Here is a 12,185-nt window from a genome sequence, read left to right as displayed (position 1 = left end):
ATTTTCTTTCGCGGCAGGTGCTCCAAAGCATGTGTGTGTGTGTGTGTGTGTGTGTGTGTGTGTGTGTGCGTGTGCGTGTGTGTGTGTGTGTGTGTGCGCGCGCGATATTTTGCAAGATGAGGTGGCGACTTTTCCTGTATCAATCCCATACCAAGTAGTTGTAGGCATAATGTATTGTAGCAATGTATGATCATACATTGGTCTAATTCAAAGTCCTCATGTGTCATGGTACATATTTGCTGAGTTTATAAATATAGATATTTTTTAACAACGAAAGAAGATGTTGTGATGCCAAAAAATATCGACGTTATCATAGTTACTCCTGTAATTGTTATCACTACAGTGGATGTTAGGTTTACATCCACCAATGGCATTTGCTTACATTTTTACGCCAGTGAGCAACGGTTGTGCTATTCCTCGTCCTGCAATGATGATATTTGTCGCCATGAAGGCGAGGATTAGTGGTTTAGAAGTCGCTAAAACACTGCCAACTGCGACAGGTCTTTAGATGCTAATGTCTTAAAGCACCTCTTCCGGTGGGTGTTTCAGTGTTATAATTTAACTTTTATCTTTCATTTTTAAGCCAAAATGCGTCCGTTCTCCTTTTTCTGTCTACACACTGTGTCTGCTTGTACAAACCCGTTTCCATATGAGTTGGGAAATTGTGTTAGATGTAAATATAACCAGAATACAATGATTTGCAAATCCTTTTCAACCCATATTCAATTGAATGCAATAAAAAGACAAGATATTTGATGTTCAAACTCATAAATTTTTTTTTTTTTTTTTAAATAATAATTAATTTTGAATTTCATGGCTGCAACACATGCCAAAATAGTTGGGAAAGGGCATGTTCACCACTGTGTTACATCACCTTTTCTTTTAACAACACTCAATAAACGTTTGGGAACTAACTGTTGAAGCTTTGAAAGTGGAATTCTTTCCCATTCTTGTTTTATGTAGAGCTTCAGTCGTTCAACAGCCCGGGGTCTCCACTGTCATATTTTACACTTCATAATGCGCCACACATTTTCGATGGGAGACATGTCTGGACTGCAGGCCAGGGCCAGGAAAGTACCCGCGCTCTTTTTTTACGAAGCCACACTGTTGTAGCATATGCTGAATGTGGCTTGCCATTGTCTTGCTGAAATAAGCAGGGGTGTCCATGAAAAAGACGGCGTTTAGATGGCAGCATATGTTGTTCCAAAAGCTGTATAAAAATTTCAGCATTAATAGTGCCTTCACAGATGTGACGGGACGGCGTGGCGCAGTGGGAGATTGGCCGTGTGCAACCCGAGGGTCCCTGGTTCAATCCCCACCTAGTACCAACTTCGTCACGTCCGTTGTGTCCTGAGCAAGACACTTCACCCTTGCTCCTGATGGGTGCTTGTTAGCACCTTGCACGGCAGCTCCCTCCATCAGTGTGTGAATGTGTGTGTGAATGGGTAAATGTGGAAGTAGAGTCAAAGCGCTTTGAGTACCTTGAAGGTAAAAAAGCGCTATACAAGTACAACCCATTTATGTGTAAGTTACCCATGCCTTGGGCACTAATACACCCCCATACCATCACAGATGCTGGCTTTTGAACTTTGCGTCGATAACAGTCTGGATGGTTCGCTTCCCCTTTGGTCCGGATGACACAATGTCGAATATTTCCAAAAACAATTTGAAATATGGACTCGTCAGACCACAGAACACCTTTCCACTTTACATCAGCCCATCTTAGTGGAGCTCGGGCCCAGCCAAGCTGGTGGCGTTTCAGGATATTTTTGATAAATGGGTTTGGCTTTGCATAGTAAAGTTTTAACTTGCACTTACAGATGTAGCGACCAACTGTAGTTACTGACAGTGGTTTTATGAAGTGTTCCTGAGCCCATGTGGTGATATCCTTTACACACTGATGTCGGTTTTTGATGCCGTACCGCCTGAGGGATCAAACGTCTCTAATATCATCGCTTACGCGCAGTGATTTCTCCAGATTCTCTGAACTTTTTGATGATTTTACGGACCGTAGATGGTAAAATCCCTAAATTCCTTGCAATAGCTCGTTGAGAAATGTTGTTTTAAAACTGTTCGACAATTTGCTTACAAAGTGGTGACCCTCGCCCCATCCTTGTTTGTGAATTACTTAGCATTTCATGGAAGCTGCTTTTATACCCAATCATGGCACCCAACTGTTCTCAATTAGCCTGCACACCTGAGGGATGTTCCATATAAGTGTTTGATGAGCATTCCTCAACTTTATCTGTATTTATTGCCACCTTTCCCAACTTCTTTGTCAAGTTTTGCTGGCATCAAATTCTAAAGTTAATGATTATTTGCAAAAAAAAAAAGTTTATCAGTTTGAACAGCACATATGTTGTCTTTGTAGCATTTTCAACTGAATATGGGTTGAAAATAATTTGCAAATCATTGTATTCCGTTTATATTTACATCTAACACAATTTCCCAACTCATATGGAAACGGGGTTTGTAAGTACTCTGTCTGTGTGCGTTACCGGACATGCTTGTTTGCTCGTAAACCAGAAATGACACGATGTGACGACGACGGGAGCGAGGGGGGTGGAGGACCGGTACTTTTCAGAGGCGTAATAGTACCGAATATGATTCATGAGTATCGCGGTACTATACTAATATCGATATACTGCACAACCCTAATCGGGACAGATCCATTAAGAGTTTGAGTAGACATATGTCGTATAAGAATTAACTATACCTAATAAAACATTAACAAAATGCTGTGTCACATAAATGGTTTTTGACGTAATACCTTTGCGACATGAAAAAACCACAAGCAATATGAAAAAGAACCCATAGCGTTTAATTTTTTTAACATCAAAATAAAACTCAATGCAGTTTGGCTAATGAAGATGAAGTATAATAAACAAGCTTTGTTCTTCTACAACGCCTCCTAACAGTCCAACAGTTTGGACAACAAAAATAAAGAGGAGTGACACCGCTCACATCGAATAAACAATCTTCACAGCCTGTGTTCAGTTCAATGAGATGACAAAACATTAGAGCTACTATTGATGTTATTTGAACACTGATACAGTTTGCAGTTAAATAAAGCAGTGTTTTTTAACCACTGTGCAGCCACACACTAGTGTGCCATGAAATACAGTCTGGTGTGCCGTGGGAGATTATGTAATTTTACCGAATTGGGTTGAAAATATTTTTTGCAAACCAGTAAATATAATCCGCAAATGTGCCGTTGTTGAGTGTCTCTGCTGTCTGGAGCTCGGCAGCGTAACCATGTAGTACTCTTCCATATCAGTAGGTGGGAGCAAGTAGCTAATTGCTTTGTAGATGTTTGTCGTGATCACAATATGCTGACGACAGTTGGAGGCAGAGTGCAGGTAAAAAGGTATCTAACGCTTAAACCAAAAATAAACAAATGGCGAGTGCCGCTAAGAAAAGCCATTGAAGCTTAGAGATGGTTATGCAAAATGAAACTAAAACTGAACTGGCTACAATGTAAACAAAAACAGAATGCAAAGACCTAAAGCGTGTGGAGCATGACATGACAATCAACAATGTTCACACAAAGAAGGATAGCGGGGGATAGCGTTCAAGGAAGACATGAGACTGCTACAGGAAAATACCAACAAAACAGGAAAAGCCACCAAAAATAGGAGCGCAATACAAGAACTAAAACACTACATACAGGGAATCACCAAAAAATGTTAAATAAATTACGGCGTGATGTGACAGGTCGTGACAGCACATCTACTTTGAGACAAGAGCTATAGTGATGCATGGTTGGTTATGGTTTAAATTCATATGGAACAATTGCGAGAACAACTTTTTATTGTCAATATCGGCAGCTGAGTTTCATTGTTTTAATGTTTTCTGCTGGTGGTGTGCCTTGGGATTTTTTTCAAAGAAAAAAATGTGCCTCGGCTCAGAAAAGGTTGAAAAAAACTGAAATAAAGGACCGGTGATCATCCCCGTAAACAAACTAAAGTGAAAGTTAAAGTACAACTGAGAGCCACACACACACACTAGGTGTGATGAAATTACCGTCTGCATTTGACCCATCTCCTTGTTCTACCCCCTGGGAGGTGAGGGTAACAGTAAGCCGCAGCGGTGGCCGCGCTCAGGAGTCATTTTGGTGATTTAACCCCTAATTCCAACCCTTGCTGCTGAGTGCCAACCTGGGAGGTAATGGCTCCCATTTTTATAGTCTTTAGTATGACTCTATGGCTGGGGTTTGAACTCACAACCTAACGATCTCAGGGCGGACACTCAAACCACAGGCAGGTTAGACTTTATAAACAAGCTGTGACAACGTTTACGACACATCGCCTGCTGCATGTTTCCTCACCTCATTAACTCTCAGTCACAGCAACTGATAGACGCTCTATTGAGAAAATAAAGTTAAAGTTAAAGTACCAATGATTGTCACACACATACTAGATGTGGCGAAATTATTCTCCGCATTCGACCCATCCCCCTTGATCACCCCCTAGGAGGTGAGGGGAGCAGTGGGCAGCAGCGGTGCCGCGCCCGGGAATCATTTATGGTGATTTAACCCCCAATTCCAACCCTTAATGCTGAGTACCAAGCAGGGAGGTAATGGGTCCCATTTTTATAGTCTTTGGTATGACTCGGCCGGGATTTGAACTCACGACCTACCGATCTCAGGGCGGACACTCTAACTAAATAATTTTGACCTTTGCTGTATACTTTTAGTGTGGGGACAAGTGTCTCCAATATTGTCCACACCTGTCTCCATCTTAACACAGCAGTGCGCTCTTAAACGCACGGCGGGAAGCGAGGGAAAAAGACATTAAACCAAGCGCTTAGCTCCGTTTACTCCGAGGGGAAAACTCGTCTGCCATGATTATCACGCCAAAGGACGCTAGTGCACATGCGCCTGACATCGTGTTGCTTAAAATACATTAATAAAAGACGGGGTTTCGGTAATTAAAAAATTAGATGGTATTACTAACCGTAGGGAATTTGATCGCAAATTATCATTATACCATTTATTATTACAGCCCTCGTCCATTAAAAAGTAAAAAGTCAATGCACTTGCCGCAGATGCTGGTCAATTTCTTTAAGGCATTACGGCGAATGGCGAGGCCGGTTGCGGCACGTGCCACGGTTAAAATCGAGCCCTGACTATAGCTACATAGCACAGTAATACCTCCACTTACGAGTTTTATCGGTTCCACGATCGGGCTTGTAACCCAAAACATTCTTATGTCAAATCAGCCCCGCCCTTAGAAAGGAAGTCAAATCTATTTAATCCGAGCTTGGCCTTCCCAAAACGCCACAATTTTACCATGAACCATGCCTTTTTCAAAAAAAAAAAAACTTTTAGAAGAGCATTAACTACTAACAACTAGAGTAGTTTTATGTAATCATGTAAAAATAATGTTCAGTTTTACTTTCAAAGAAACAAGATTTTTGTGTAATTATTTTGGAGATATATTTCTTTCATAAACTGACTGAGAGTTTTCAAGAAGCTAAGCTATAATGACACTGAGCAGGAAGTATTACCTGCTGGCCTTGACGTTCTGAAGGTGGGCGTCCAGATCATTTAGCAGATTGACTTTCTTGCAGCACTGGGAGCAGTAAATGTCCAGCAGCTCGCTTGTGTACAGTTGGCGCTGAGGTGTTTGTCCACCACTGCAGGCACAAAATGGTGAAGGATTCAGACTTGGGGGCGTATCCTAGTAATGGTGTAGTTTATTTACAACTATTCCAAAACAATGTGCAAAGCAGTGCATGACATCTTCATTCACTCTTTAACTGTATAAATCAGGGTGTCCAAACTTTTACACTGAGGGTCGCACACGGAAAAATGTTCAAATCTGATACAATATATACATTTTTTTTAACCTTCAGGACTCCCCTCAATTTTGGTGTCGGGACCCAGAAGGGTCTCGGTCATAAAAATGAATATGTACATATATATGTGTATATATATGAACAAATAATGATAATAAAAATAAAATATATATATATATTTATATATGTAGGTGTGGGAAAAATCACAAGACTACTTCATCTCTACAGAACTGTTTCATGAGGGGTTCCCTCAATCATCAGGAGATTTTAATGGAAGCATTCACATACAATGGTTTATATAGGGCACAGAGTGGGTGGGTACAAGCAGGCATAGGGTGTGGTGATTGGCTCATGTGTTACCTAGGAGGTGTTTCCGTCTGTGGCGGCATGTTGAAATTATTTCACTGCGCTTGTTGAGGGATGATAGATCTGGATGATATATAATAAACAGTTTCTCTTTTAAGCATAGGTTGCATCTTTTATTACTACTGTTGTAAGGTGTGCTGGATGCAAGAATTTGCCATGTTATTGAATATTCAACATTATTGTCTTTGAGGTTCCAAATGTGTTTGCTGAGTTCTGTAGAATTCCGCAAAGTCTGGTTTCTAAAGGAGGCGTTGTGATTATTCCATCTTGTTTTGAACGCTCCTTCGGTTAATCCTACGTACGTGTCGGATGTGTTAATGTCCTTGCGTGTTACCTTTGCTTGGTAAACGACTGATGTCTGTAAGCACCTTCCGTTGAGAGGGCAATCAGGTTTCTTGCGACAGTTACATTCATTATTGGTTTCAGAGTCGTTTAGTCTGGGGGTAGGCAGTCCTTTTGCAATTGCTTTGTTGTGGTTTGAAATGATTTGTTGCATGTTATTCATACAGCTGTAGCTCAAATAGGAAAAATCAGCAAAATAATCCTGGACAGAATCAACGCAAAAATCAAGGACAACAGACCACTCAACCAATGGAGAAATACAGCAGCAGTAATCAAATGGTTTAACAACATCCAAGACAAACAACAACACAACTTTATCTCCTTCGACATCGAAGAATTTTACCCTTCCATCACGCAGGACCTACTGACCCAAGCACTAAACTTCGCCTCGGACTACGACTCAATCACAGGCAACGAAAGAAACATCATCATCCACGCAAAGAACTCCATACTCATCCACAACAGTACACCATGGCAAAAAAAGAACAATTCAACATTTGACGTTACTATGGGGAGTTTTGACGGAGCAGAAACCTGCGAACTCGTTGGGAGTTTCCTCCTCTCCCAGCTTGCTAGCCTCAACCTGAACCTTGGTATTTACCTTGATGACGGACTGGCAGTGTGCCGCGCCTCGCCAAGGAGCAGCGAGAACACCAAGAAGCGCATATGCCAAATCTTCAAAGAAAACGGCTTACGGATCACGATTGAAGCCAACAAGCAAACCGTCAACTTCCTCGACGTCACTTTCAACCTGAGAAATAACAGCTACCAACCATTCACGAAACCCAACACAACACTCCAATACGTGCACCATGACAGCAACCACCCACCCACCACCACGAAAAGAATACCTACCGGAATTAATAAAAGGCTATCGATGCTGTCATCTAGCAAAGCTGAATTCGAATAAGCAACCCCCCCGTACCAGAAAGCACTTGATGAAAGCGGATACAACTTCACCCTCACCAATGAACCCACTCCAGGAAACCAACCAAAAAAGAGCAGAAAACAAAACAACATCATCTGGTACAATCCGCCATTCAGCAAAGACGTCTCAACCAACATCGGCCGCAAGTTCCACACTCTGATCGACAAACACTTCCCCAAAGGCAACACCCTAAGAAAAATATTCAACAAGAACAACATTAAATTGAGCTACAGCTGTATGAATAACATGCAACAAATCATTTCAAACCACAACAAAGCAATTGCAAAAGGACTGCCTACCCCCAGACTACTACAAATGAGCAATTTAACAAATCAGAAACTGATGACATAGTGCTGTATTTTACTTCTTTATCCCTTTTTTTTTCAACCAAAAATGCTTTGCTCTGATTTGGGGGTACTTGAATTAAAAAAATGTTCAAAGAGGGTACATCACTGAAAAAAGGTTGCGAACCACTGCTCTAGATCAACTCGACTAACACTTTTTATCATTATTTTGATGTTGTTCTATGTCCTGTTTTGTTTTAGAACACAGTTTTTTATGGCAAAAACACAAAATATGCATTATTTTCCTTCAACAATAATTGAAAGTGGAATATTAGATATGAAGTAACATATGTCAATAATTCATAACAACTTTGATTTTAATTTGTTGTTATTATTGGAGCAATGACCGTTTAAACAACAAAGTCCCACTTGAATTCTCAGAAATCCAAACGAGACCCAATAATAAAAGTGTTTAAAGTAAATCTACATTATTATCATTTGTACTTTTAACCCCTAAATCTGCAGATCATCTTCATAACTTATTCATCGACTATGATTATATATATATATATATATATAAATATATATATATATATATATATATATATATATATACATATATATATATATGTATATATATATATATACACATACATATATATATAGTTGGTTTATTGTATGTTTTTTTATGGAAAACTCACAAAATTTGCTATATTTTCTCAAAAAATTATTCAAAGTGGAATATTTGACGTGAAGTAATTTTAAACATCGATTCATTGCTATTATTTGAGCAATGAGTTTTAAACAAAACAATACTAAAACTCTTGGAGGTCCACAAGGGAGCCACTCATCAAAGTTTTAAAACTAAGTCATACATGTTTTTCCAACGCTTAAATCTCAATTAACAGTTTATAGCATTATTTTGATGTTGTTTTATGCACTTTTTTTTTAAGAAAACACATTGTTGTTTTTTATGGCAACACACAAAATATGCATTATTTTTCTCCCCCCAAAAATTCAAAGTGGAATATTTGATGTGAAGTAATGTATGTCAATATTTCATAACATTGATTTTAATTTGTTGTTATTATTGAAGCAATGACAGTTTAAAAATCTAATTCCCACTTGAATTCTCAAAAATCCTAAAGAGACCCAATCATTAAAGTGTTTGAAATAAATCAACATTATTATTATTTTTACTTTTAACCCCTAAATCTCTAGATCAGGGGTGCCCATTACGTCGATCGCGAGCTACCAGTCGACCGCGGGGGGTGTGTCAGTCGATCTCGAGCCAGGCTTTTACAAAAAATAGACCTAAAAATTAGTGGTCATCAATCTTCACCAAGACGTCACTTAAATGACACTCACGGTACCGGAGGGTCTTGCGAGATGACGCTGGCTGCTGCAAGATCCATCCATTTTCTACCGCTTATTCCCTTTTGGGGTCGCGGGGGGCGCTGGCGCCTATCTCAGCTACAATCGGGCGGAAGATCATAATTGTTCAAATATGACCGAGAGGAAAGCGAGAAACACTTTTTATTTCAACAGACTCTCGCGCCGTACCTTCCGTCAAAACTCTAAAGGCCGACTGCACATTTCCTATCTTCACAATAAAAGCCCTGCTTCATGCTGCCTGCGCTAACTAAATACAGAGTCTCGGAAAACTGGCGTGCACAAGCGATCCCTCAGAAAGCTGGCGTGCACAACACTTGTGCACGCCAGCTTTCTGAGACTCTTATTTTGTTAGCGCAGGCAGCATGAAGCAGGGCTTTTATTGTGAAGATAGGAAATGTGCAGTCGGCCTTTAGAGTTTTGACGGAAGGGACGGCGCGAAAGTCTGTTGAAATAAAAAGTGTTTTCTCGCCTTCCTCTCTGTCATTTTTTCATAATAATGAACTGGCAGCAGCCAGCGTCATCTCACAAGACCCTCGGGTGCCGCGAATGTCAATCAAGCAAGCTATGGAATTTGCCGCCAATGTTTTTCTTGTAAAGTGTATGGAAGCTGGATGAATTAGATGCCAAAAACCAACCACTTTCATGTGGTATTGTACAGAAAGGACAACTTTTTTTCTCCTCCATTTGAAAATGTGGGCATTATCATCATTACTGTCTGATTCCAATCAATGCAAGTCATCAGAATCAGGTACTACACCAATTTATATTCTTGTCTTCGTGAAAGAAAGACATCTATATGTGTTACACATGCTTGTATTATCATTAAACACATTTAATTTGTTTACAAAAATGTCTCTTTCATAAATAAATAAATATAAATGATATATATAAATGAGGTAGATCCCCTCGAGTTGGTCAATTGAAAAGTAGCTCGCCTGCAGTAAAAGTGTGGGCACCCCTGCTCTAGATCATCTTCATTATGAGTTTATATATATATATATATATATATATATATATATTTTTTTTTTTTTTTATTGTTTGTTTTGTCATAGAAAACTTTTTTAATGGCAAACACAAAATTTGCTATATATTCTCAAAAAATAATTCAAAGTGGAATACTTGATGGGAAATAATTGGAGCCTTGATCTCATAACAACATTGCTTTTGATTCATTATTACTTTTTTTTTTTTTTTTTTAGCAATGACTGTTTTAGAGAAAACATCTACCTGCTATTAGAGTTAACATTGCAACATTTTCTTTAATTTGAATAACCACATTACTTTATGGGGTATTGAATTGTGTACGTTAAAAGAGGCTCTCTTCTCTTAGACAGATCCATCGATACTCGAAGCAATATGACGAGTGAATTTGCGTGACGTCAAAAAAAACATACACGATGCACCCAACGTACGTTTTTTTTTTCTTAATCATTAAAAAAACATTACAATTTTTACAAATTAAAACTGAAGAGGGTAAACATATTCATCCATCCATTAAGCGGTATATGACATTTTCACATTTGGTCCCCAAGTCCCAAACCTTGGTGGGCGGGAGGATCCTGAAAGAGCTTGGCTGTCCTGGTCAGGTGTTGGGCTGCATGGAATGTACTCTACGTCGTCTCCTTCCCCGTAGTCTTCAAACTGCTCCTCACTGGAGATGCAACACAAAGAAGTTCAGCATGATTGCTGGAAAATCACTTCCTGAACTGCAGTAATAGTATGTAACATGTGAAAGAGATATTTCATTGTGTTTATTTCTCAAACTGACCACTTCTGCCATGCCTGCTCCAGAATGTCTGCCATGTTGTCATTTTCACTGCACTTTTCCATTTCACACACCTCATTTCCACCACTTTCTTCATCATGACCACTATTTTCTAGGGAAGGCTGTGTGCAAAACATGAAAGGAAGGAAGAGGCATTTATAAAATTGAACATTGTGGGAGCCAAACAACTACTGGCAATGAGACTAACTTTGTAAGATTTCAAAAACATGTTACTGCTGTAGTGCCCCGGATCAGTCAACGACGGGTAAAAGGTTTTTGTGTGCTAGCATTACGGTTGTCCCAATACTGGTACCGGTAACAAAATGTATTTCCATACTTTTCAATACTAAAAAATTTCATTATTGGCTTTATTTTAACAAAAAATCTTAGGATACATTAAACATATGTTTATTATGAATGAATGAATGGTTTATTTTGAGCCATGCAAACAAAACAAAAGAATGACATAAAATACAAAAGAAATATATACATATACATTATTTTTACACCTACATTGAAAACATTACATGTGACTAATCTTTTGTAGATGTCAAGATTGGCTCAAAAGGGAGTGGGAAGAAGTAAACTTATTAGTGATTCCCAAAGCCCAAAAAAAGTCTGTGGGCTATAGAGCGTTTTAATTTTGGGCTCCAGTACTCTGGAATGCCCTCCCGGCAACAGTTCGAGATGCCACCTCAGTAGAAGCATTTAAGTCTCACCTTAAAACTCATTTGTATACTCTAGCCTTTAAATAGACTCCCGTTTTAGACCAGTTGATCTGCCGTTTCTTTTCTTTTTCTCCTATGTCCCACTCTCCCTTGTGGAGGGGGTCCGGTCCGATCCGGTGGCCATGTACTGCTCGCCTGTGTATCGGCTGGGGACATCTCTGCGCTGCTGATCCGCCTCCGCTTGGGATGTTTTCCTGCTGGCTCCGCTGTGAACGGGACTCTTGCTGCTGTGTTGGATCCGCTTTGGACTGGACTCTCGCGACTGTGTTGGATCCATTATGGATTGAACTTTCACAGTATCATGTTAGACCCGCTCGACATCCATTGCTTTCCTCCTCTCCAAGGTTCTCATAGTCATCATTGTCAATGACGTCCCACTGGGTGTGAGTTTTCCTTGCCCTTATGTGGGCCTACCGAGGATGTCGTAGTGGTTTGTGCAGCCCTTTGAGACACTAGTGATTTAGGGCTATATAAGTAAACATTGATTGATTGATTGATAAACTTATTTGGTCCCACCCCTATACATATACAATATATATATACACAATATATAATACAATAATACATATAATATAATT

The 12,185-nt window shown here is 39.5% G+C and overlaps 1 protein-coding gene across 1 annotated transcript in view; it reads right to left on the bottom strand.

Moving 5' to 3' along the window:
- The window catches only part of rab11fip4a (RAB11 family interacting protein 4 (class II) a), a 73,132-nt gene that overhangs the window by 33,402 nt on the left and 27,545 nt on the right, over window positions 1-12,185 (bottom strand). Inside the window, exons 4-6 of the mRNA XM_061905925.1 lie at window positions 10,883-11,001; window positions 10,655-10,765; window positions 5,509-5,637 (exon numbers count right to left, since the gene is read on the bottom strand). Coding sequence (XP_061761909.1) covers window positions 5,509-5,637; window positions 10,655-10,765; window positions 10,883-11,001 — 359 coding nt within the window. The remainder of the gene's footprint in view (window positions 1-5,508; window positions 5,638-10,654; window positions 10,766-10,882; window positions 11,002-12,185) is intronic.

The sequence above is a fragment of the Nerophis ophidion genome, linkage group LG07 (assembly GCF_033978795.1).
Source record: "Nerophis ophidion isolate RoL-2023_Sa linkage group LG07, RoL_Noph_v1.0, whole genome shotgun sequence".
Taxonomy (NCBI): Eukaryota; Metazoa; Chordata; class Actinopteri; order Syngnathiformes; family Syngnathidae; genus Nerophis; species Nerophis ophidion.
This window is presented reverse-complemented; position numbering and strand designations above follow the sequence as displayed.